Source organism: Marasmius oreades, chromosome 5 (genome assembly GCF_018924745.1).
Source record: "Marasmius oreades isolate 03SP1 chromosome 5, whole genome shotgun sequence".
In the NCBI taxonomy this organism is placed as follows: domain Eukaryota; kingdom Fungi; phylum Basidiomycota; class Agaricomycetes; order Agaricales; family Marasmiaceae; genus Marasmius; species Marasmius oreades.
Window position 1 is genome coordinate 1046097 of NC_057327.1, and position 27321 is coordinate 1073417.

Below are 27321 nucleotides of genomic sequence, written 5' to 3' on the forward strand. Positions count from 1 at the left end.
GTCGGCCAATGGACAGCTGAAACCAACACTGGGAGTGTGCAGAAATGTACCTTTCAAGTTTGGTGAAGTAACAGTATACTTGCAACTTCATGTGGTGGAGAAAGCTCCCTTTCAGATTCTCTTGGGTAGACCTTTCGATGTCCTAACGGAATCAAAAGTGCAAAACTTCAAGGATGGAGATCAGTGGGTTACGGTTTCATGCCCAAACAAAGGAATTCAAAGTGTCATCCCTACATACATGAGAGGGGAAGGCATTAAGATAAAACCTAAGCGGGAACCAACCCTACGGACGCAGAGTTCAGAGGAAGCGCAGAAAGAAAGAGAACAACGAGGGACTGAATCTTCAAATTTTCAGTCCACCTTGATGAATTGATAGAGGATCAAGGAGAGGTGGCTCTACAAATATCCGTAGATGCTCACGGTGTTCCACGAATTGAAAAATATAAAAATTTGATAAATACAAAATTCTCTCCTACGGAGCTGGCTGGAGCCTTCATAGAAGCTTCAAATAGTGAAAGGACTACTAGTCAGTCTGATTCGAGAGTGATGAAAAACATTGATATAAACGAAAAAGACCAAAAACACACAGAAGATACAAAACACAAAAAACAGTGCTTCTATTTCTCCTTGTGTTACGGACAGTTTTCTTTCTTATTATTCATCAGCACTAGTTTCGAATTCCCTAGATTCCATACACGGTGAATCTACGGAACGAGAATGGTTGCTTTGTACTACTAGAAGAGGTTCAACCCTCGAAGGCTTCAACAGCCAAAAATTGGCACATCGATCGGACTCTTCTCAACAAGATAAGATAGATGAGCTTAGTGAGGTCGCCGTAGACAGCAGAGCTTTACTCTTGAAGGCTCAAGATACCCATAGTCTATGTGAACTTGTTGATTCGCTTAGTACGAATTTCAAGGATCTCGCTGATGCGTCGAGAATTGAAGAAAATCCAGATAGATTGATACCCCCGTTGCTCCGACTACGAAGTTTTGTAGGGGGTGCGGTTGAAAATGAAAGTGCATTTGATACAATGCTATATGAAGCATCTGCGCTAGTAGATTATCACCAAAGGATGTACGAAAATCACTACCAAACCGACGAATGTATAGCTTTGGATTTGGATAGGTTAGCTAAGGATCCTGAGAAACGTGGAAAGACTTTGTTCAATGAACTAGCTTTTCATAAGGAAAGATGGTTGCAAGTCTACGGGACTATAGACAACTTTCCTAAGGACCTTTATACGGGTGAAGCCCCGATAGATGAGATTCTATCGTCTACGGACTCTCTGAATGCCTACGTTATCGAACTTGATGCGTGTGTACAAGAGATGGGGCTTGCTCTACGCAACTTAGAAGGAAAGCTTTCGAGAGAAAGTCTTCCTACGAATTCATATAACACATTCTTGAGTAGCTCGCAGTCTATGGAGCGTGAGAACTATGTTTCCCAGGGTGCTACGGCGCTTGGAAAACATACAGTTCAGTCGGTCTACGGAAAATATAAGCCAGTAGCACTTAAAGTCCGACCACAATTGGCTAAGATGCCAGAAGAATTCCGAGTTCTTAGGAATATTACTGGGGATCCGCTTGAAGGGATGCCAGTACTATCACCGCACCCTCCTGCGTTCAGTCCAGGAGAACGGTATACAGAAGAACGTAAGGAAATCATAGAAAAGAATCATAATGAAGGCTTTCTATGGCCCGAAGAAATGAAATTGGTACACCATCTGATGAAAATCCAAGAGAAAGGATTCGCTTGGAGTGCAGACGAAGGTGGAACATTTCGTACAGATTTCTTCCCGCCGATTAAGTTTCCAGTGTTGCCTCACAAGCCCTGGGTTGAACGTAATATCCCTATTCCACCTGGGATTTACGAAGAAGTCTGCCAGATTTTGAAGGACAAAATCGCAGCAGGAGTATACGAACCTACTACGTCGTCGTATCGATCGAAGTGGTTCATGGTACTAAAGAAAGATGGAAAGAGTCTACGGCTGGTTCATTCGTTAGAACCATTGAATGCAGTCACGATTCAGCATTCTGGGATTCCACCTGGAACAGCTGAGATTGCTAGTAGCTTTTCCGGAAGAGCATGTATAGGAATGTTAGACATTTGGGTTGGCTACGATGAAAGGCTTATCGACGAGGAATCGAGAGACTTTACTACGTTCCAAACGCCCTTTGGCCCCTATAGATTAGTGAAACTACCTATGGGATGGACTAATTCAGTCCCTTTGTTTCATGAGGATGTAACATACATTCTACGGGAAGAAATTCCTCATGTTACTAGACCATACATTGACGACGTACCTATACGAGGACCTAGTACTAGATATGAGTTACCTGACGGAGGCTACGAGGTGATTCCTGAGAATCCAGGCATCCGTAGATTTGTTTGGGAGCATTTACAGAACGTGAATCGAATAGTTCAGCGGATGAAGTATGCAGGAGGTACCTTTTCAGGTCCAAAGGCTTTCATTTGTTGCGCTGAAGGAATGGTAGTAGGCCATAGAGTGTCCTACGACGGTGAAAAACCTGTAGAGAAGTTTGCAGAGATCATTCTCTCTTGGGATCCGAAAAACTTCAGAAGCAAAACTGATATTCGATCGTTTCTGGGGATTGCAGGACAAATGCGCATGTTCATTAAGGACTACGCTAAGAAGACAAGACCATTGAATAAGCTCACTGGAGCTTTCGTACCATTTGAAATGAACGAGGAAGCTTGTGAAGCTGTCCGAGAGGTTCAAGATGGAATCCGTGATGCACCCGCGCTACGGCCCATTGACTATAAGAACCCGACGGGTATCACTTTGGCCGTAGATTCGTCTTGGCACGGTGTAGGCTATTACTTGTACCAAGTAGACCCCGAAAATCCAAAAATGAAGTTCTACAATTACTTTGGGTCTATAACGTTCAATGAGAGAGAAGCTCGCTTCTCACAACCTAAAAGAGAGCTCTACGGGTTACTTATGGCGCTACGAGCGTCGAAGTATCAAACTTTTGGATGTAGACCGTTGACCATAGAAACGGACGCCAGCTATATCAAAGGAATGTTGAACAATCCGGATAGTGCTCCGAATGCTAGCATTAACCGGTGGATTGAAGAGATCAGACTCTATCATTTTGAACTAGTTCATATTAAAGGACTTGTACATGGTCCAGATGGACTTTCGAGACCTCCTCCTGGTGGGATATCTACGCCTAGACCAGAAGGATGGGAAGAATTCCTGGTCGACGACGATGGTCAGCCAGTAAAGTTTCGAATGGGAGATGGAATCGAGGATGAACCTTTTGACATTGATACGTTCAAGGATGATATAGATCCGCGGTCAGGTTATTTGGTTTCATTAGCTGAGAAAGAACCAAAGTTGGCTACATCTGTCTTTTGCTATTTAGAAGACTTACGGTCTGCCGTAGATGAAGCAAACTTTGTAGATAAGATAAGAAATTGGGCGCTACGGAAACCTCCAGACTATGTTTCAACATTTTTGAAGCAAGTACCAGTGGTTCCGCCCGCCGTAGATGACAGTTGGAATGATTCTCATCCATATAAGCCTATACATGAATATACGAATGAGATTAAAAGGTTCGATGAGAAAGTTCCACAAATTGAAGAGTGGCTTCTAGATCCCGAAGCGGATTTTGTACGCGAGCTGCCTAAAAACGAAATGAACAGTTTCATTACATTGGGATCAAAATTCTTTCTAGACCCCGATGGGAGACTGTACAAACGATCTACGGATGGTTCTACGCAACATAGGTTGTATGTAGTTCCTGATAAGAGGATGTGGATGCTCGTAGCAAGTCACGATCATCTAGGACATAAAGGAATGTTTGCGACTAAGTCGATCATGGAGAAACGATTTTGGTGGCCACATATGGACAAGGACATAGATTGGTTTGTCCGTAGCTGTCAAGAATGCCAGGATCGAAGGCTTGATCTTTTGAGAATACCACCAGTGGTTACTCACACACCGTCGCTGTTCCAAGTGATCCATGTAGATGTTTTAAGTATGACTCCCGCTAGCAACAGTTGTAAACTGATTGTTCATGGACGATGCGCACTATCGAGATGGTCCGAAGCAAGGGCTATTCAAAGTGATACAGCCAGAATACTCGCAGAGTGGTTCTTTGACGATATCATTAGTAGATGGGGTTGTCCCGAGGAGGTTGTTACGGATAATGCACCACAAATGATTGCTATGGCAAGGTGGCTTACGGACAAATATGGTGTCCGTAGCATTAAGATTTCACCATACAATTCTCAAGCAAACGGAAAGATTGAGAGAGCACATTTCGATCTACGGAGTGCGCTTTCGAAGGCCGTAGCTGGAGACCTTGCGAAATGGTACTGGTTTTTGAAGCATATTTTGTGGGCGGATAGAGTAACAACTAGGAAAGACCTAGGTTGCTCCCCCTACTTCTTTGTTACCGGTGCAGAACCTATACTACCGCTTGATATTGTGGAATCTACGTGGCTAGTAAAGTTACCGAACAGGTTTCTATCACGAGAAGAGTTGATTGGATTTCGAGCGCAAGCTCTAGCTAAACATAGAACGCATGTAACAGCTATGCGAGATAGAATTACAGAAGAAAAGCGTAGACGCTTGATCAAGTACGAACGGGAATATATACATACTATAAAACCCTTAAACTTTGAACCCGGAGACTTGGTTCAAGTACGGAATACCACTATTGAGAAGAACTTGGATAGGAAAATGTTTCCTAGATACTTTGGGCCTTGCGTAGTCATTCGACGAACTAAAGGTGGCTCTTATATCTTAGCGGAAATGGATGGAACATTGCTACGGGGAAAATACGGAGCCTTTCGCATCCTACCTCACGCAGCGCGATACCACATTGACCTTCCTACGGAAATAAAAGATTTAATTCAGCTATCTAAAGATGAGTTAGAAGCCATGGCTAACGAAGATGAACCAACTGAGTATGAACTTGGAGTGGATTACATCTTTGACCGGGCTCAAAACTTGAGGCTGAATGGTAATGCCTCAGCTACGGCAGAAAGTGATAATGAAATTGAGCTACCTAGCGAATCTGAGGATCCAATGGATGATCCAGTAAGAGTTACTAGGTCTGCTAAGAAGAAAGTTAGATTTTCTCGGATCTGACTGAACATATGAAACCGAAAGATCCAGTTAGATTTTAATAAAATCTAACTAGTGCACAAGTATACGAAATGACAGTAATATGAAAGGAGCGGACACCGTTTATCGCTACAGCCAGCCATTGTTATAGAGTGATCTACGGAAAGATACACTACTGAATAGACTCCATAGGAGCACCTGCATCCGCCTCAGTAGGCTGGTTTGTAGACCTCTCCTGTGTTGAAGTTGACGTAGCTGACTGTTCGACGGAAAGGGCGAGGCGGGAAAGGACTAGCTGATTTGCCTCGACGAGTTTTTCGTAGGCTGCCCGGTACGCTGCTCCTTGGTGAAGGATCGAAAAGGCCGATGCATTGACCTCCGTACGGAGGAGGGTCTGAATGGCGGCGAGGTCGGACGCAGAAAGGGAGTCCATACCAAAATGGGCCGGCATGCTGGCTATGACCTTGAGTACAGAGAGATGTGTAGACTCTCTGCATTTCTTCTCCTCTGTCCAACAAGTTGTCATAAGTGATGCTACGGCCACGAATAAAGAGAGGACGGTCCCAAGGTGGACACTCACCCTCAGATTCGGGCGTAAGGTCTACGCCTGCCTTATCGATACGAGCCTTCTTAGCAGGCTTTGCTTCGATCTACGGAAAGATTAGAAATGATTTATATGAAACGAATAATGCGATCTACAGACCTCTTTCTTCTTGGAAATGCGAATTTTCATAGGATCCTTCCCTTTAGTGGCGTCTTTCATTTTGAAGTCGTCATTCTGATAAAAGGATTGAGCCGTAGATAGGTTTAGAACGAACTGAAGGGCTTACTTTAGTGTTTGCCTCTTCAGTATCAGAGATTTCGATAGTAGCTTCGTTGCGAGAAGAGCTAGCTCCCTACGGCGAAGTCAATATCAAAAATTAGAAAGATTAATAGAATAAGAGCTTACATTCTTGCGCTTGATAGCAGATGCCTTGTTGCGCACAGCGCACATCTCGACGTAGAAGGATTTGGCCTTTGCGAAGTCAACGCTCTTATCGAGAGAGAACTGCTCGATGTCGGCGGTGACCATCTCGACGACGTTGCGATAAAGATCGAACGCAACATCGTCTTTGGCAGACTGGTAGCTTTGGAGCTTGGTCTGAACCTACGGCAGAAGCATTACAATGAATCAGAGATGAAAGAGCGGTGCTGAACGTACCACAACGTCGAGAAGCTGTTTGGTGAACAGCTCGGCGGACAGCTTGTTAGCGTAGGGACGCAACTGGCTGACTTGTTCAACGATCGGAGCAGCGCGTTCGACCCAGATTTTAGTGGGAACGAATTCACTACGAGTGGACATTTTAAAGATGATATGAGAATGTAAGAGTTGAGGATTGGTTACTACGAAGGCTGGTAGAGCTGGGTAGTAAAGAATTGACTATCTACGGTCAACCTTTTATACCTTTTACGCTCTACTATCCAGTCGTAGATGACTTTCTCTACCTTATGGTCCTAAAGGACTCCCGGATCCAACATCTAGTCAACAGGAGTTGACTGCTCATTTGTTTGGGGGAGAGGTACCTTAGGTTCCTGAAAATTTGACCGTAGATTCAAGTTTTGCGATTTGGACACCTACATGAACATACTGGTGTATCTACGGATCCTGAAAAGATAATCATCGCTTAAGAAAAACTTATAAGCGAGAAGCTACGCGAGAGATGCATAGTGATAAGAATGATTGAACAACGTGCTACGGATAGATTCATCTAACTCCGAGCATAGAGATACGTGAGCATGCCTGTCAATACTCTAACTTAATCAGTGGAGTTGAAAGTCAAACTCATTTGAACTCAGTTCACGCGGGGTATAAATCAAGCAAGCTTTGATTTTACCACAAAATGAGAAATAAAAAATACAGAAGAGTAATTTAGGCGCCGTAGCGCATACCAAAATACAAGATAAGAGGGCTATAAGCCCAGTACAAGATTCAAGACAAGCTACAGTAACTGTAGGCTATTGATACAATACAAGAAAACAAGAAATGATTACAAAAGAGATAAAGTTCGAGTCTACCTAAGGCAGAACTAGTTCCGAAGTGAAAAGCTACGCTCTAATGAAGAGTTAGTAACAAGTTCTAAGATAGAAATATTGAACTTACCATTTACGGTACATGGGATAGCCAAAAGCCTCTTCAAATGCTCGCCTTTCTCGAGCCAGTTTGTTAAGGACTGCTGCAGTGACTGGAGAAAGAGGACGATGAACAACGGAAGGAGAAGAAGAATCCGAAGATCCTTCATCGCCCTCGTCATCGTCGTCCTCCTCTCCATCACTAGAGTCCTCGTCGCTACTCTAGAAAGAAAAGTCAGAAGGAATCTACGGAGATTTAGAGGACTCACCGCTTCTTCGGCCTCATCGTCGATCAAGTCGCGAGCCGAGATATCTTCCTCCTACAAAGATATTTAATTAAAAGAAAGGATAAAAAGAAAGAATGACTTACGGATCTTGCAGCTGGAAGTGTCTCTGGCTCCTTTGCAGCCTCGATTGCAGGAGGCTCGGCTACGGCAGCTGGGAAGTCTTCAGCAGCAGGCAATGAAGACATGGGTTCCTAAAAGAATCGATAAGAAACAAATTTATAAGAAATGAAGAGCATACATACTACAGGTGGGAGAGGAGCAGGCTCCTCGATCTCCTCATCTACGGGGGAATGGCGTAGATCCTTTGTAGTCACCAAGCTTGGTGTACCCACAACTGGCCACCTAAGTGCCTCTCCTAGAGCCTTGACTTGATCTGGAGTCATTGTAAAGTCGTCATCGTCTTGAAGACCCTTCAGAACCTCTACAGGATCTCGTCCGGCAGCCCGTAGCGCTAGTTGGCTGGCTTGGATGTCCTCCCAGATAAGTCGACCAGAGTTGTAGGCCGCAATTTGAGCCCGTCGAGCCTGATCGAAGGCTTGGAACTCTCGTTGAAGGCGGTGAGCGACCTTCGCCAAAACTGAAAGAGTGATTAGATTCGATCTACGGGAGAAAAGAGACACTTACAAATGTTATTGCTAGAAGCAATTTCAATCTTTTTCGCCCCTGTGCGAGAAGTGTCAGAATCGAAGTACAAACACTTTTGTTTCCCTGAGAAACATCGCTGGCAGGTGGGTCGACTACCAGTTTTCCCACTGGGGGCCCAGATTGGTCGACAATCCACGTAGCCAAAATACGTGCATCGGTTGCACGGGGAAAGGCGATCAAACTAGATAGAATTATAAGATAAGAATGAAAATATACGAGAAGAAAGATAGAACTTACAAAGGAAACCGAACGACCAGCAGCTACGATAGATTTGAAGCTCAATTTAGCTTCGTCAAAATCGAACTGCAGATCCATATCTGTGCTACGGTGTCAAAATCAAAGGCATTAAAGAGAAATCCGAGAGCTTACTACGTGCAGCTCCAACCCATTCTTCAGGGAACACATGGGAGGGTGCAGAAGAAGTCCATAACTCATCTACGGATGCTCCCGTACGAGTATTTGGCTCTTTCTTCTTCCCCTTTGTCTTGGAACTCTTCGAGGGGGACGGATGGGAAGGAAGATCCACGACCACACCCTCTGACTCGGAGACAGCAGTCATAGGAGCCTTCTTCGTTCGGGATCGAGTTTTATAATGCTAAAAGGGCGATTAGAAGACTGGGACAGATTTAAAAAGAAGAAAAGAGAACACTTACGGTTGGGGGAGGAGATCCCACACCGTCGGAGCTCTCAGCAAAGACGACTTTTGGCCGTTTAGGCTGAGAAGGGCCAGCCGTAGGAGGTTTGGGAGCCTAGAGCACGATAAGAAAAATAAATGAGACAATTTCGCAGAAACGTACCTTTCGTTTTTGAACTGGTTTCGAGGGACCAGCAACCGGAAGTGTAGAAGGACCAGCTTCAGACGAACCGAAAGCAGGTTGAACATTTGTTGCCTGGGGCGAACCCATGACAACATCCTGGGAGCGCGTAGCTACCACAGGAGGGTCCGGAAGTGAGAGTAAAGGAAGCTACAGTGAAAGCTGAGCGTTCAAGAAAGAGAAATGAATAGAAGAACTTACCGTAGGCGGAAGAGTTGGTCGGGGAGCGTTCGGAAGATAGAATTCCGGGGGCTCAGAATCAAAATCAAACCGCTATGAAAATGATAAAAAAGAAAAATGCAGTTAGAAAGAAGCACTTACACCGAGGGTGGCGAGTAGATTGGTAAACTCAGATGGCCCATACATCCACTCATCTCCCGGTACTTTCCAGTCATCGGCGAGAAAGGACAGCGTGGCCATAATCTGCAAAGCAGGGGAAATCCACATCTCATCACGAAAATGCACGATTTGTCGGTAAAGGTCGTTCTACGGCGAGATTAGATTAGCCTCAGAAGAACTAAAGATCGAGGAAAACGTACTAGAAAAGAACTATTCTTGTGGAATTCCGCAAACATTTGGGGTTCCTCTGTCACTTTTGCGATCAGGCGATTGTTGAGGCTGCTGATCCAAGTATGAAGATATTGGAGGTTGGCCTCCAAAGCATCGAGAATTATGGGTGATGGGACATAAGGTTCCGATACTGGGGCTTTGCCTTTACCCTTCTCTTGCGTAGAAGGCATTTGTATATGATCTACGGCATCGTGTTAGCACGCGACACCGTAAAAACAATAAGAAAAGCGAAAACAATCTACGGGCCTCGGAGCAGACTCCGAAGCCTCCGTAGATTGTCCCCACTCACCTCGAGAACGTTGAGAGCGGCGGTGAAGATGATAAGAAGAGCGGCGGCGAAGAGCGACCGTAGAGCAGGTGGGAGAAGGGAGGAATGAAAATTTCTGCTAAGTCCAACTGCTGCGGTTTTTATAGCCAAATCCAACATATGAACCAGCACATGACCGTAGAACATCACAGAATGTTGTAGAATATTCCAGATCTACGGAAATTAAAGCCTCGAGGCTGTTGAAATCATCTACGGAATGATGAGGCCATAATTAAGAAATGATAGAAGTAATTAACGACGGAACATTGCATCGTAGGAGTTCTGGCGTGGGAAAATCATTTTGATGTCGGAACATTTCCTTTTTGGGAACATTAGCGCTGGTCAGCGTAGAGCTCGAGCTCAAAATTTCTCTAAGTCAGAGACTTGACGGTTGTACACTAGAGTGTACACCGTAGATAAGATTAAGTAGATCTACAGGCCATTTTGAAGGCTTTTAGTAGAACTACTAAATGAAAAAGCCGTAGATCAATTCAAACGATAGAAGATGATGTTGCGCTCAGTCCGTAGATGGACTGGGGACAGTCCTCTTTTGTTTGGGGGAGATAATGCGACTTAGTTGACTATGCTACACGGTTCTTTTTGCACTTTAAACGGTGCTACGGAGCGATATTTATCGTATTAAGAACTAGAGTGAGCCCGAATTGCTAGTTAAAGCTAGTGCCGCTAGTAGGATGTGCCGTCGGCGCAGCTAGACCAGTTAGAGAGAGCCGTAGATCGTGTCAGAAAACTGTATGACCGTTCGAAACCTGTAGAACACTATGAGCAGAGGACTTAAGTGGTAATTCACCAAGTTCTACTCTCTACATTCTACTATGCACTGGCATATCAAGGGATTGTACTATTAGAAGACTTGTAGTCTTCACAGAACCGTTCGTAGCAGAACTTAACAAAGTCAAAAGACCTTCATACTAGGAGTACCTACTTCTACGGGGAATTTAGTTGACAAGAAATCGGACATTGGACCACACAGACTAGGAGAAATTTGATATGACCGTAGATCGAGTCCCGATCTGAGGAAAAGACAAAAAGACATGATACAGATCCCAGATCCCAGATAGAGTACCTAGGAACCAGGCAGGAATGAACAACGGATCTCGGAGCCCGCGCTGTTCATGTGCTATGGCGATTCGGAACTCTGGATCCATATGCTGGAACTACTTGGACACACTAAGTCCATATGATTTGATAACGTCGAAATGTAGGATAAGGTCCGTAGGCAGGAAATACCATATGGTACGCCTATGTAGGTCCATTCCACATGCTGAAACAAGAATGAAGATCGGTCCAGATTGGTCCAAAACATATGATTCGAATATGGAAAAGCTCCGTAGACAAGATTCTGCACACGTAGCAGTCCCTAGCGATAAGATTCCACATGGATTCGTAGCTACGGTGCATTATTTTTAGAGATAAAACAAGTAGAGATAGGATTACAAAGCTAGCGTAGAAGTAGTATAAAAGCAGCTCATGTATCCGTAGATAAAAAAGTACTACCCGTGCGTAGGAAAGTCCTGAGTGGGTTGCCCGTGAGTAACTGCTCTTGACACCAATAGAGAGATTTGCCCTGTCTTTGTGCAGTGAAACGATAAGATTTGATTTGAACTATACGAGACCGTCGAGGTCAAAAACTAGAGAACTATCCGTCCGTAGGCCGCCGAGGTCTTGATTACTGTTTCGTGATCCGTCGAGGGTCTTAGCGTTCGTGTCCGCCGAGGACTTAGTTTTCGTGTCCGTCGAGGGCAATAGTCTCCAATCGTTCGAATTAGTCTTACCGTAGACGAAATTCATAGTCCCACTTAGTCCACTGGACAATAAACAGAGCCCCTACAAACCTTAGAATCCCGTAGCTGTGGTGTTTTTACACTTGCAGTTACACATTGATTTCATAAGAACTTCATACGATACTGAGACTGTGATCTTGTGCGTAACCTTTGCCAAGCAGTCCACCCTTGCAATCTTTCCTGGTGTGTAGAGTTATTGATAGACTTTACACGGAGGTTTACTAGTTTTTGGGTTGATTTGGTGTTGGTGCTACTCCCGTAGCTCTGATATTAGGTTGACTCTTGAGTGGTATTCTTCGCCCATTAGCGATTAACCCTGGGATGAGGGCAGTCCCACGCAAGGTGGCCAACTTCTTGACAGTTGTAACACTGACGGTTTCCATTCCAAGTGTTAGGACGAGCACAGGCTCGATCGATTTCCATAGGTCGTCCTTGATCTCCGAAGGTGATACCGGTTCCCATCTTAGCTTCTGCAGGTCCCGAGGTCGTGGTTGACACCGTGGGTACTGTCGATACCTGATTCCAGAAAGGATTGTTGGTACTCCAGGGTACTGCTGCTGCAGGTTTGGCTGCTGGAGTACACACATTATGCTCCGCTCTCAGAGTCTGTGCACTGTGCTCCTGAAGGTCGAACCAAATTGCTGCTTCCTTCCATTTGTTGTAGGTCTGTGGCATAGGATCCATGGCGTAGATATGACTGATGAGGAACAGTTTGAGATTTGTCTTTAAAAGCATCAGGAGTCCGTCTTCTTCGAGCCCAGATTTGGCTCGGTACTCCTCGAACTCGAGGAAGAATTGACTAGCCAACTCGTTAGGTTTCTGGACCAGGCTGTGGAGTTTCCTCTGTGTCATATCCTTCTGGTCACCACCAGCGAAATCTCGAAGGATTTCTGCCTTTAGGTCATTGAATGATGCTGGCCACCATCCGTTCTCGATTTCTCGGATTTTATTAGCCGCCCATTTAGGAGGTAGTACTCTGTCAGTCATATGGGCAAGGGCTTCGAGGACCTTTGCATGGTCCACAGCGTATTTCTCTGGATTTCTTTGGAAATAAATATAGAGCTGGGCGAAGAAGGGATCGATGCCTTCGGGGGTTCCATTGAACGCTTTGGGCTTTGTAGCAGACGATTTCTCATTACTCCGGCTATGACTCTTCTCAAGTAACCTAGCAATGACTTCATTTTGAGTATTCAACTAACTAAGTTGTCGCCAAATGTTGACATTGAGTTCCCTATCCTGCTGTTGTGCGTTAAGACCCTGGAACCATTCTTAGGTTCCTTGAGTGAGGACTTCTGGATCAGGGAGAGCAGTCCAGCATGTTGGGAGACGTTGGGATTCATGTGGGTATCCTGATCTAAGGTGGCAGACATGTGCACAGTGATCAGGATGAGAGGTTTCCAAACTAAAGGTTGGTAAGAGTAGAAAAGATCAGGTCGCCCCTGGGGTACTCTTGTCTATTGTCAGGAGTCGATCCTTTGGGTGAGGCGAGCTGACAATTGAAGGGGAAAAAGGAATGACTCCTAGGTAGGATTGACCAGACAAGAGTGAAGTTCTACTGTACACTTGGAGTACTTATATACTACACTACTTAAGAGGTAAGGAGTCGAGGGGGCAGGGGCCTCCCTATCTACGATGGTCTACAGCGATCGCAAGTCGGACAGAGTGCTCAATGGTGAGGAGCCGAAGGGGTCGAAGGGAGGAAGATTGCAAAGATCGAAATGATCAAGTGCAAGGGTAGGAGGGGTTGTGATAGCACGTGAAGTACTATGGAGGAGTACTCAGAGTACGGCGAGTTTGTGACATAAGTCGTACATCTTATATAGGATAGAAATGTACAAGGTCCGAGTCAGATCCAGTAGTCAGATCCGCATTCAAACCACCGACTCCCAAGCCAATAGACTAGGCTTAATGGGAAGTATGGAGATTAAGGTAAGTGGAGTAAGTAAGAATGGAACAAGAGTGATTGTGACCAGTTGGTCTGAATCGGTCCAGCATGGATGTAACATCTCTTTCCTTGCCATTCATTATCTCAAACCCACTATGATTGAGGAGAACCTCAGCTCTTGGATTGGTTATCAAAGAAGATACAAGGATGTTACAGGTGACATTGTCCAAGAGCTTAAACATTGCTTGAAGTTATCACCCACCTCCAAAAACCTACTACCACCTGACAACCTTGTGCTTCAAGTTTGGTCCAATGCATGTTGCTTTATGGCTAGCTTTGGCTCAACCACACACCTTTCAATCCCCGATTTTCACATCTCCCGCCTTCCACATTTCTCCATCGGATCCCAGAGTTTTCCATGGACCGTGCATCCCGCATCATCCTACCCTGATCTTGAACCAAAATTCTTCAACAACATTTTTGTGGAGATATACACATCAGTAAAACAGCAACAACTTTTTCGAAGCTTTTCTGAACTTTTTCATACTTGAACTTTTTTGAACTTTTTTGAGGCCTACTTTTCCCAGGTTTTCGTTACTTATATCCTTATTGTACTTTTACAGAACGTGTGAAATAATCAGGGAAACGAACGTAAAAGTAGCTAAGTTAATTTAAAGTCCGACTTTACTCCGTGCGTCACATGGTCATGTTGATGAGTCACGCATTCAACTTTCTTTCACTTCCTCCATCTTGCTCCCCTCCAGGTCCATTCAGAGCAATAGTAATTGACCCTCAAATCAAAGGTGCGTCCCCTTTGTTCTCTAATCATCATAATCATAATTCTGCCTTTATAACCAAGGTTTTGTTGCAACCATGGCCAGTCATTGTAACACCGACACATCTCCATTCTCTTTCTGCACACCACACAACAATGGACAGCAGCCTCAAGTCACTGGCTCAAGGATTAGCTGTATCAAGACTGATGGGATGAAACTCCAGTGCAATTTGGTATCAAAACTGGTGTGTTCAATCCTTTTGATGATTCTCTACTAACCTCACATACAATAGATGACATAATGAAAATCAGAGTCTCAGCCCTGTCGCCATCTACCAACCGAGTCCACTATGCCAACCCCATCCATTACCGGCCTTGACACTATTCCTTCTGCTGTACAGACGAACCTCAGATAAGTTTGTCTGTGTTCCCGCTGTGGTCTTTTCACTAACTATCATATTCAAATAGCATTAAGCTCCTCCCCGCAAGTGGCTGATCATGATACTTACAGTGACAGTATTGTGGATATACTCTACTAGTACCTAAATAAACGCATTTTTAACATTTTTATATATAATATAATCAAAATGGGAACATAATATGAGGATTAGAGCAAGCCCAAGCTGCTAGTCAAAGCTCGGGTCTATTTGCGGGTTATCCAAAGTACGAAAAGTACGAATTACCTTATAGACGAGAGTCTTCGACATTCCAAAACCTGTAGGAACCGATGAAGCAGCCTTTTAAAAACCTTCGTTCATTTGCATAGGCCTTGTCTCACTCGCAAATACTTGTAGCAAACATGGGGACACTTGATTTTACTATCAATTTATTGATTTCTTTGATATTGGTTGAAAAGACGGAAACAACTCTTAGAAGTACATCTGGAAGTAACAATCAGACGGATGTAACTATCTAAAGTCCACTTTGGACTTAAGGAATGGAAACAATGCCGGTGGCTGTAACTTACAGCTGGAAACAAGAAAAGGGGGCAGATGTCATCAATGTCCAGTCAGAAAGGATATTCTACCAGGAAAGAACCATAGAAATGATCCCTGGAATGTAGATCGAACCGTTTTGGACTATTCCAGATCAGATAGAACAAGAGAGAACAAGGGAGCACATGGGGACTTGCCTTGGAAACAAAAAGGGGTCAGGATGTATCCACATGCAAATGTCAAAGATATCCGACTCGGAACAGGAATAAAGAAAATATGAGGAAAAGAAATAAGAAATACTGTATTCTGGACAGTTTTATATCTAATTGACATGTACTATACCTGATCAAGGGTACTTTGGTATCTCTGAAAGGGATTTCTCTATATTTTCGACTTTTTACTATATCTTCAACCTTTGATTATTATTTATTTGAAAGAGTGTATATAAGGAGGGGTGGTAGCAGCAGTATTTTCCCCAGTAACCTACGACAGAAGCCTAAGTGCTTTCACTAGGGAACTCTGGCTCATACTTTGCCCCACTTCTTCGAAGTTGGTGTTTGTATTTGGAAAAGATTAGATTTGAACTTTGAATTTGATTTGAATTTGTTGCCACTTTGGTACTTGGAAACTTTGAACTTGTAGAGTTGCTTTGACTCGAATTTGAATTGAATTTGATAGTTCTATTTGAACTTGGAAAGATTGGAACACCTCCTCAAAGTAGTGAACTTCATAGAAAGCCTTTGTCATTTTGACTTGTGAACACAGAATTTAAATTTGTTTGAACCATATAAAGCCCCACCTTTGAAGTCATATCTTAGAGTTCTCAGTGAACCTTGCTGAGAGCGTCCATTGATACTGACCTCCACAAATCAACTACACTAATTGCTAGTGTTGGGTTTGGTTTTGCGCACTTTGTGCTTGGAGTGTGTTTTGCTGCACCTAGTAGTAGTTTTTAGTGCTGTTAATGGCTCAGATTGGTTTGTATTATGTAGAATTGTTTGGTACCTGTCCTTGTGTATGCTATGTACAGAAATATAGATGCATTGTTCTGACAATTTTGATATGTGATTAAGATAAAAGTATAGAAAAAGTATAGGAAAGGTGGCCAAGGAGGTCAACTTTTTCCTTTCCTTATCCTCCTTATCAACTTTTTTTCGGGCAAGTGAACTTTTTTAGACTTTGTGGACGTTCCCTGGAAAAGTACATGTCCTTACCTCCTTAGCCTCCTTATCATACCCTAAAAAACCTCATAAGGACATTTGTTATTTTACTGATGGCAGAGCAAAGTCGACGGTTGTTCAAGCATTTAGGCAATTACAGCATCCAACAAAAAAGGTGAGGATGTGGATGATGACCAAGGTCACTTGTGATGAAACTGCCATAATTGGGGCCAGAGAGGAGAGCTCCAATGATATATCAAATACAATGTACAGTAGCTACAAATGTTTTTTCTATATTTTCTGTTTTTTGAGGTTGGTTCCGCAATCCACCTACACTGGAAAAATTGAGTCATTTTGAGTGCATTTTCAGAAGAGCAAAATACTTCCAAGAGCATGGCTTTTCACCAAATTGCAAGATGACAAATATGCAGTAAAAGTGTAGAATATTCAACAGCTTTTCTATATTTGGAAATTTTATCAAAATTCCATTTTTTAAAGGTATTTTAGATATACTAAAGCAGGAAGAAAATGTGGACTTTCAGGAGAATTTTAGTAGGTTAAACATGCTCAGAACATGCCTCATTTTAGACACATTCTTGGTCTTTAAAAAGCTTCAAAGAAGTCCAGATGTTGGGAAAATATTCATTCCGCTAAAACATTACAAAAACTTGGACTTTTTGATGAGTTTCTAATCTGCAAAATCAATACAAAAAGTCACACTCTTGGGAACATTTTGCTCTTCTGAAAATGCACTGAAAATGACTAAATTTTTCCAGTGCTACCAGAGGTCCAAGTTCGAGGTTGGTGGCAGTTTCCACCTATAAGTTACCATAAAAGGCAATATTTTCGTCCACCTACAAACCGTGGAAATAGGCCGATTTTGGAACCGACCTTCCCACCCATTTTCATGGGTCCTGTCGCGTCTTACGCGACTCAAAATGGCACGTGGTCTCTCAATATTTAACTTTTAACGGCGGCGCGCTTGTTTCTTTCTCTCCTCCATCGATATGGTCTACCAAGCCACAACCTCCGCTCCAGTCAATATTGCCTGTATAAAGTAATGATTACCTGTTCGTTCGTCTATGCTCTACGATCTCAACTCTTCTTCAGGTACTGGGGCAAACGAGATACCAAGCTAATTCTCCCCACCAACTCATCGCTTTCTGTCACTCTTGACCAAGATCATCTACGGTCCACGACGACCTCTCGTGCAGATCCAGAATTTTCGAAGGATAGACTTTGGCTGAACGGAAATGAAGAGGAGATCAAGCCAGGATCTCGTATGCACACTTGCATAACCGAGATGAAGACTTTACGAAAGAAAACGGTGGAGGATAACGATTCTTCCGCTCCGAAGGTGGGTGAAGCACACCTTGTCTCTGTCGGCGAGTAAGGCTGATCAGATGTTGTAGCTATCGACGTATCACGTTCATATATCCTCCTTCAACAACTTTCCCACTGCCGCAGGCCTTGCCTCATCAGCTTCGGGTTTCGCAGCTCTCGTTTTTTCGCTAGCCGCGCTCTACCAACTCCCTGTATCCCTAAAAGATCTCTCCCTAATTGCTAGGCAAGGCTCCGGCTCCGCCTGTCGTTCACTATTCGGTGGGTATGTTGCATGGGAACAGGGCTCCGCAGCCAACGGCCTCGACTCTTACGCCGTTCAAGTCGCCCCCGAATCGCACTGGCCTGAAATCCACGCGCTGATATGTGTTGTCAATGATGCCAAAAAGGGAACAAGTTCAACAGCCGGTATGCAAAGGACGGTAGAGACTTCTGCTTTGCTTCAACATCGGATCAAAGAAGTTGTTCCGCAGAGGATGGAAAACATCTCCAAGGCTATTCATGAGAAAGATTTTGATTCGTTTGCGAGGATCACGATGGCCGATTCGAATCAGTTCCATGCTGTCGCATTGGATACCTCTCCACCCATCTTTTACATGAACGACGTGTCGAGGGCTATTATCGCCATTGTCGAGGAATACAACAGGGTTTCGATGGCTGCTACGGGACATTTGAGGGCGGCTTATACATTCGATGCTGGACCCAATGCGGTTATTTACGCGCCAGAGAGCAGTATCAAGGAGATTGTTCAGCTGATTTTAAGGTTCTTCCCGCAACAGTTCAAAGATCCGTTTGGGTTGTTCCGTGAGGAGGATATGGCTGGGAAGGTACCTGAAGGATTCAATGAAGGTGTTTCGAGGGTTTGGGAGGTTGATTCCGTCAAGGGACTCATTCATACGAAGGTTGGGGGTGGTCCGAGGGTATTGGGTGAGGAGGAGGCTTTGTTGAATCTCGATGGGTTTCCAAACGAAAAGGTGACGAGGAAATGGGACCTGTGAGGGTGTTTATACCTATCGACACCCAAGTTGAGTACGTAGACTCCGCCTCACCAGGTCTCATATCCGTGTATGTTATTTAAATATCCTGTCGGTGTGCCGCCAAGCTATCACAGGCGCCCCCCGCAAACCTCCAGAGAGTGTTAGACTTGTATAGGGCGGTGTCAAGTCATTTGGTGCATTCGCTGGAACTTGTGGAGTGACTTCGTTGTGTTGAACGCCTTCGTTTTGGCGGCTGCAAAGTTTGGCATATGTGCATACGATGTAGTACACAGAAACTGCTTCGAAACTTCCACCGTATTACTTCTTCCAAGGACCAGCGTCACTCTTTTCACAACCACCTGGGCACTGACAAGTCCCTCCGAAGTCCTTTTGCAAACAATCTGCATCGATAGACTCCAGCAACTTCGCCATATTACTTCCACTCAAGATATCAATCTTCGCCACGGTCACTTCATCCAACCACGGTTTGACGAGTGACCATATGGTTGAAAACCCCCAGGGAGCATTAACGATAAAGAACTTGCCCATTGTCTCAGGATAACGATCTTGCCCGACTTTCGAGGCTGCCATGACATAATCTTTGACGTGCCAAAAGGTGGAGATACCGCTATTGCCTAAGTCGAGAATGGTGCAGAACGTCTCGACGGGGTGGCCGGCTGCTTCAGAAGCTCCAGGAAGGCGGATTCGAAAGGATTTCTCGTATTCTAGTACGAGGCGTTTGAGGAGACGATCGAAGGTTGTGCATTGCTGAAGTGCGCTGATGTTGATATTGTTGAATCGCTCGATGTAAATCGGCCGACCGGCCTGTAAAAAGAAATATGGAATGTCAGCGAAAGAGATCGCAAGAGAGCTCCTCTGTACCTTATCCGTTTTATGGTAGTACTGTGGATAATATTTCGCTACTTCGTCCCTTTCCTTGAAGTCGAAGTTCCTATGGAGGATCGTGTGAGCACCTTGGTCTTCATGATGGAAAGCCTAAATCGATTCACTTGACGATATCGTCAACGCCAAAATCTTTCCTCCACTGCTCTGCGTCTAAGAGCATCTTCTTTGCCAACGCAACGTCGAATTTACGTGCTCGCAGGAACCTTTAAGAGAATAAACTTCAGGAAGAGTCAATTTCGTAGATCAGATGGAGGAAAACGCACCGCAATAACGTCGCATCGTCCATTCTCTCCTCTACGAACGCCCCTTCATCCTTCAACTCCTTCTTCAATCTCTCCAGCGCATTCTTCTGTGTCTCTGTAAGATTTCCCAGACGTCCCTGGGGTGGTTTGTAATTTGTATCCGCCATTTGAACTAAGTGATAGTGATGCTTGGTTTCTTGATTAAGAGGAAATGGTTCGAGATGATCAATCAAATTGCTGGGGTTGTTGTGCCACGTGAATTTCAAATAAGAACAGTTCGGAAACCTCCATTTAACCTTTAGCGCCGGAGTGGTTCCCTTGTGCTTTGATTCTTGTTATCTGTTTTCTACTTCTACTGTACAAACTGCAAACAAGCACAGAAAGGCATTGGATATATCCTCTGGAACCAAGTCAACCACGCCCGTCTATTATCTGCCAAATCAGCTCATGCGTTCACCTATAACCGCCCTCTTCGTGTCGCTCAAATCGCTGAAAACCACTTCCTTAATCTAGAATGTGGCAGAATTTCTGGTTATGGCAGTACATGGTCGATTCGTTGGGTTGAGAGCAAAAGTCATACCTCAAGGAAAAGTCGATTCGGAGCAAGTTGGTTGGGTTGTTAAAACAGAGAGGGTTTCATCGGGGGCGGACGCGTTTTGGAGGACGCATGGATGTTGATCATGCCTAGCTATTTGAGCTTCGAGGGTATCAATCCACTGACAGTGTAATCCTGTTACCAACCTGGGAATGTCTTGTGTCGGTTGTGTTCCAGGTGCAGTGGTCTCGTTTCCATTAACGGTGTGCTTGCATCAGATTCAAAATTCGTTTGGAGAAAGCCATGTATGTATTAGAAGTCGGAATCAATCAAGGTAAGCTGGTCAACTTCTATCTGTTGAACCTATCTCTGACCACAGTTCCGTATCCCCCACTTTGGACTATCGTTAGACATTTTCCCGAGCGTTTCACGTCTCACCGTTCAATGATCGGTCCGCATGAAGACCCTCACATTCACCTAGCACGACCTCAAGTTCCTCGCCACGACTTCCTGTGATTTAGCGTCCACCTCTATCCCTGAACTAGGTTATCCTGAACCCGGCGCTCTGAAATTTACGGCTCTTCGACGAGCTGCACATTCAATCCCATTAACGACGCCCAATCTAGGTAGTGCGAGGAGGGGATAATTGGAAAGAATGTAATTCCGGAATCTTCCGCCGTATATCGCAACCTCGCTTTCAATCTCAGAGGGTTATCGGCCCCAGCTTGTGAGTTATAGCATCGTTTGTATCATCCAATTTTAATTTCGCGTCTATCTCGCGAGTCTCCGAGCTATTGGTAGCGTCAGGCAACTCCGGCTCAAAAGAATGGGGGTTCACAGAACTTGAAGGGCCAGTCCACCATTTCTAGCGTAGCTTCAGATTTTCAACTCACCCTTCCGCTCGAACGCCACGCAACAAGTCTGAGTCGGTGCGACTTCCAGTGGTGCCTTCCTTGGATCTGTGCATGGATGCTACAGTGGCCGGCGCCAAGTACTTGAGGAGCTTGAGCTTATTCATATCTGTGACTAGTTTAATATAAATGTCAATTCTACGTGTATATCCTAGCTTGATCCCGTTGGAGCTGAGGGTCAGGCAGGATGAAACGACATCGCCGGAAGGCCCGATTGACGAGGTACTCTCCCATCTTTCGATCGGAATCATAATGGTCTGTTTTTCGGTGCATACACTGTTATACACTGCCAAGAACAAGTTATGGGGTATGGCGGAAATAAGAAACAAATCTTACAAGCGACACTTGCGAGGGAACTTCAGGTAAGTTTCCTTTTGACCGAAATTAATAATGTGGCTTTCAGCTGCGAAACCCTTGATCTCGAATCTTGATGTGGCCATTAGCATCTTTACAATTCAATGGTGTTTGACGGCTTCTTGTAAACTTCTTGCACAAACTGGCAAGCAGTCACCGCTGATAAGGATTCCGACAAGCTCAATGTTACTCAGTCCTTCCGCTAAAGAGCATTAAATCTTGGTCAAATCGGCCGAAAAGCCCAGGAAAGCCGTAGCAATTTTGCTCCCACGAGACTGCAACGCGTGGTTCGGGGTTCCGGACCCACGCTACCGCCATCTGACAGATCTAGTTAAAAGTACTTCTTCCAATGGCCTCTAAACCATTTCTTGGTCTTCACAATAAGTAGGTGTCCGACCACAGTGACATTACTTTTTCTTCCCTATGCAAACCATTAGACAGATTCCTTTACCCCCTCAAACCCAGGCGCTCTCCAGCACAACTTTCGTGCCACCTCCATTAGATGGATCGTTGACCTTGACTCAGATCTATGACTGGCAAGCTCAACATTCACCTAACCATCGCTTATTTATTTTCAATGATCAACATGGAAATGTCAAGACCATAACTTGGAAGGAGGCTGTTACTTCAATACACAGAGGAGCTCGTTTGTTCCGAAACAGGATGGCTGAATTCTCTGTTGGGAAGCCCAGGGCAATTATTGCAATTCTAGCAATGACAGGAACGTGTTGTTTTCTGTGTATGCGTGTGTCGTACACTGATTCATGATACAGACACGATTACTTCCTTCACGATATTCATGTCTGTGCTGAGAGTGAATTTCGTCGCCTTTCCGATCTCTCCACGAAATTCGGCTGCTGCTGTCGCACACCTGCTCGGAACAGTGGGAGTTGATCACGTTCTTGTTGGCCGCGAAGTTGCTATGCAAGATTTGATGACCGGGGCTCTTCAGCAACTCAAAAGCTTATTCCCATCCCAGGAACCACCAACTTTTTCTCCTGTATTTATATTTGAAGACCTGTATGTGCCATGTAACGAAGATGCGCATACCCTGCAACTCGACGAGCTTCCTCTCACGTCGGTAGATCTCGACGATACGGTGTACTATCTTCATTCATCCGGTACTTACATGTTTATCAACGTCACGTCGATTCTGGCTCACAATGTCATCATCTTAGGGTCGACCAATTTTCCAAAGCCAATTGCTCTTAGCCACCTCCGATGGATCCAGGCTGCACAGGTTCCCTGGTTCGGCGACCTAGATTGGACTGATAAGGTTTTATCCTTTCATCTCATGCCTATGAGTCATGGTATGGGTACTTCACTACCCGCTTGGACTGTTAGCTGTCTGACCTCTCATCTTTTCACGTTTGAGTCTGAACTCTCATTACAGGCATCTACGGGACTTGTGGTCGCGGCTTTTGAACCCAAGGTTCCCGCTATCTTACCGACACCTGAAAATGTATTTGAGGCATCGCGTCTGACATCCTGCGATGTCCTTCTTTGCGTGCCGGCCTTCGCAGAGGTACATGCAACCGGCGATTGGTTTTCATACACGCTCATCCTTCGTTAGGCTTGGTCACGTCGTCCAGACTATGTTCAGTGGCTTGCTAGTCGCTCTGGTCTCGTAAGCAGTTTGCGTTTACTCTTTTTACTGAGTTTAATGTTTCGAATCAGATCTATGGCGGCGGTCCCCTCAACCATAAAACTGGAGAATATCTGACAGCTCAAGGAGTGTCCATCTTTAGTATGTATGGAATGTGGGTATGACTCTATTCTGAACCGGCATCCCTACTGAGAGTCTTGATAGGACTGAAGTGAACACCCTCACCCCATTAATCCCATGTTCGAATTTTCGTATTCTTTGAGACTACCTACTGAACTATTGCATACATCAGCAAAGACAACAAACGAGGAATGGGATCATTTCTGTTTCAGCAATCAAGTCAAGTGCCATTGGAAACCGCACGGGGACAATTTGTTTGAGTTGATCGTCATGGTAAGTCAACTCCCATGATTTATGAATTTTTGTTGAAGGAACTAGGACAACCCTCATTGCTCCCCAGGCGTATTCAATACAGAGGTTGACGGGGTCAGGTCCTACGCTACGTCCGACCTCTTCATACCACATCCGACCAAACCCGGGTGTTGGCAAATACACGGTCGCGTGGATGACCAAATTATCCATAGCACAGGTGAAAAGGTATATTCTGTTTTGACAATCAAAATCGCGTTGTTTGCTCAACGATCTGCAGACAAACCCAGGTCCTCTTGGTAAGCGCTGGCGGCATATGGGTTGGACCGGTGAATGAAATGTGGTTTAGAAAGCATTCTCAATCAAGACCCCCATGTTGCGGCAGCCGTCATGTTTGGTCAAGGTCGTTTTCATGCAGGAGTTTTAATCGAGCCAAAGCCAACCTTCCGTTTTGATCCTAGTGACAAAGTGAAGTTGGCAGAGTTTCGCAATAGTATTTGGTGAGCTTGCTTTTCCCAACAGACTCAAGGGTAGTGTTGATCGGCGCAATAACATGATAAGGCCGACTGTCGAGCAGGCGAACGAACACGCGCCGCAACATTCCCGTATCTTCAAGGAGGTCAGTGATGCGGTTATGGTGTAGCCTTTCCTTCAAATTCTGCTATTCACAGATGGTTCTCATTGCGTCGCCCACGAAGCCCTTCACTTACACAATGAAGGGAACGGCGAGGTGAGGAACCCGTTGGGATATCAAACAAACCGGGGGGGCTTACATTAATCTAGGCGACAAGCTGTCCTTCGTGTCTACTCAGATGAAATATCTGAGCTCTATGACATCTTTGATGAAACCACACAATCTAATATCCCACTACCAACGTTTTGGGACATGGCATCCACTACAACGTTCGTTCGGGCTGTCGTCAACAGTGTTTTAACCCATGCTATCGAAGACGACGAAGATATCTTCCAGCATGGAGGTGACAGGTAGGACCTCTCGTTTCTTCTCGAGATTGTTTTGACATCTGGCTTAGTCTTCAAGCAACTTGGATTCGAAATTCTCTTCTTCGGGCATTACGAGACTCGGCCGAATTGGATAGTCGTACTGTCACTCATAACTTCGTCTACGACCACCCTACAATTGAACGCCTGTCGACGTACGTTTTCTCACTCGCCGTGGGTGGGATGTCCCCCGAGGAGCCCGATGACTCTGCTCGGAAGGCCGTCATGGCAGATCTTGTAAAAAAATATTCGCAAGAGATGTCAGCTCAATTGCGACGGAGTGACGGCTCCGAGGGTGCGGCGAAGATCGTTCTACTAACAGGAAGCACAGGAAGTTTGGGCAGCTATGTTCTCTCCCGCTTGATAGAGCACCCGGACGTTTCTCATGTTTACGCCTTGATTCGACGAGGAACAGTCGATGTTCATCAGCGGCAGAAGGTGGCTCTGGAAAACCGTGGTCTTGACGCGACGGCTATTCTTCAATCAGAGAAAGTTACGCTGCTTGAGGCAGACCTAGCCCAGGAGGTACTTGGTGTCAACGACTCGGTGTTTGACGTGGTGATTGCTTTCAATCTAGCATGAGAAGTCCGCATCTAATTTAACTCTTCCGTTCAGATTTCCAACACTGTGACCCATATTATTGACATTGGTACGTGGATACAATTCACGCAACCGGCTGCCCTTTACTGAGAGTTTCACTAGCGTGGCGTGTCGACTTCAATCTCAGTGTTTCTTCATTTCAAACAAACTTGAAGGGAATGCGAAATATGATTAATCTGGCGATTCGGCGAGACGCTCACTATGTTTTTGCCAGTACTGTTGCTGTGTGTCGCAATGGTATGTTCTCTTCGGTTCGGAGGCTAGGCTGTTGTCGAATGACCTGTGGCAGCTTCCCATGGCCATGAAGAACAAGTTTCCGCGGATGCCGCTCTTGGGAATGGATACAGTGAATCGAAGTGGGTGGCGGAAGAAATCATTTGTGCATCAACGCCGGCTGGACTTCGTGCCTCTATTGTTCGGGTTGGGCAATTATCTGGTGGTCCTAGCGGCGCGTGGTCGGCGAGGGAATGGTTCCCTTCCCTCGTTGAGGCTTCGTCGCACTTCAAGATGGTTCCAGATGATGATGGAGTGAGCTGCGCTCCATGTTGGTTAGCAATTGACTCATTTTTCACATAGGTAGTGTCATGGGTTCCGCTTCGTGCTGCTGGCCAAGCAATGGTAGACTTCCTGAACTCTCCTTCTGATGCCGAAAACCCGCGATTCCTTCACCTTGTGCACCCGCGACCGGTACCTTGGAGAATGATTGCTCAAATTCTGGTCAAAGAATTAGATGCGTCGCTCGTGTCGTCCAAGGACTGGCTCTACGCTCTGGAAGGTGTTGTACAAGGTAGAACTCAACACCTTAATGCACTCGTTCTTTTACCCTTCTTCAAGGCTGTGCTTTCGGAATCAAAAGAGAAGGCGAAAGAAGCTTTTGGTGCCAACAGATTGAGTACGGTACGATCTCAGGCAACATCTCGCCATCTGCAAATTTTGGACCTATTAGAAGAGAAGGACGTTTTGATGTGGCTGGAATACTGGAAAAGACAAGGTGTGCTATCAGATTGATTCAGATGGGTTGGTAGAGTATTATTACACGCTGTCTACCATAAACTTGGATTCCCGGTGTTTTTCGGCCTTAAAACAGAATCCAGTACTTGCGACTTCTACACGATCGTATCGCATTTACGACAACGATAGACTTGCAGCCATTTGCGTAAATAATGGGACTCACTCAACATGTATTTTATATAGAAATCTAACAATTTGGTGCCCTTCGGAGCCCTGCCCGCCTTCCGGACGTGTCGCATTCTCCTGCCGGCCTTCGATGCCGATTGACGCCGGTTACCCTCACTCTTACAGTTACGGCGCTGCTCCGCTCCTTCTAAAACTAATGGGAAGGTCCGGAGAGATCCGGACTCATAAGGTATGTGTCATCAATGCCATTGATTTCTATATAAAATAGATAATTGACAAGTCTCATTATTTATGCAAACAGCTATAATTATCATCCGGAAGTCTGATCTCGTTGAGACAGAAGTATGGGAACTTGGGAAGTTATCGGGAAGACGAGTCATTCATTCTTATTTTTATTTAGTCTTTCACTACGTGGAGCTTTCATACCCACATAATTATTACGGAAACAAGGACGCCAAGTACCGTGTATGCTTGTGAAAGAACCACAGGTATGGTCGCAGACAGGGCTGCTGAAATGGGGCGAACTTTGACAACCATGTGCAGGCTGAAAGTCGGAGAGTCGGATTTCAAATTTCGATTCTAAATCTGCAGCTGATCAGGCCTCAGGTCCGCTTTTACAGCAACTAATGGCCGACTGAGTGCGTTGCAGGAATGATATATCACTGACTACCAATGGTACTTGAAGTTCTTTCTGTGCCTTATGGAGTGAGTGTGCTACCATATGTTCGGTTTCACTTGGTAGATTTGGCAGGGCCAGACAGGACATGCATCATACACTGATGTACGACGTCAGGTCCTTCATGAAAGTCCTAATAATAACACTAATTATAAAAACCCACTATAATATTTTAAGAAGGACCAGAAAATCAATATTAATAATATTATATAGGCTACCCCCAATACAATCTAGCCAACTGTGTCAAGAAACGATTATATACACCATCAATGATGAG

General features: G+C 45.0%; 3 protein-coding genes across 3 annotated transcripts; 2 read left to right on the forward strand and 1 right to left on the reverse strand.

Moving 5' to 3' along the window:
* Positions 1-17363: 17363 nt before the first annotated feature.
* E1B28_008390 (uncharacterized protein) lies at positions 17364-18730 on the forward strand (the record flags this gene model as incomplete). The annotated part of the gene is made up of 3 exons (XM_043153189.1): positions 17364-17448; positions 17502-17748; positions 17804-18730. Exons 1-3 carry the CDS (start codon positions 17399-17401, stop codon positions 18728-18730), a joined length of 1224 nt encoding a protein of 407 aa, XP_043008473.1. The 5' UTR covers positions 17364-17398.
* A 149-nt stretch (positions 18731-18879) lies between these two features.
* Positions 18880-20092, reverse strand: E1B28_008391 (uncharacterized protein). The gene is made up of 4 exons (XM_043153190.1): positions 19879-20092; positions 19720-19818; positions 19592-19661; positions 18880-19534 (listed from the first exon to the last, which is right to left on the reverse strand). The coding sequence occupies exons 1-4, from the start codon at positions 20022-20024 to the stop codon at positions 19028-19030; spliced, it is 822 nt and encodes a 273-aa protein (XP_043008474.1). The 5' UTR covers positions 20025-20092; the 3' UTR covers positions 18880-19027.
* A 1846-nt stretch (positions 20093-21938) lies between these two features.
* E1B28_008392 (putative NRPS-like protein biosynthetic cluster) lies at positions 21939-26464 on the forward strand. The gene is made up of 18 exons (XM_043153191.1): positions 21939-22778; positions 22836-22996; positions 23051-23182; positions 23231-23284; positions 23335-23417; positions 23468-23502; positions 23556-23656; positions 23702-23860; positions 23913-23931; positions 23982-24132; positions 24194-24251; positions 24304-24362; positions 24416-24616; positions 24664-25189; positions 25247-25280; positions 25334-25468; positions 25521-25759; positions 25808-26464. The coding sequence occupies exons 1-18, from the start codon at positions 22457-22459 to the stop codon at positions 26237-26239; spliced, it is 2901 nt and encodes a 966-aa protein (XP_043008475.1). The 5' UTR covers positions 21939-22456; the 3' UTR covers positions 26240-26464.
* Positions 26465-27321: the final 857 nt, after the last annotated feature.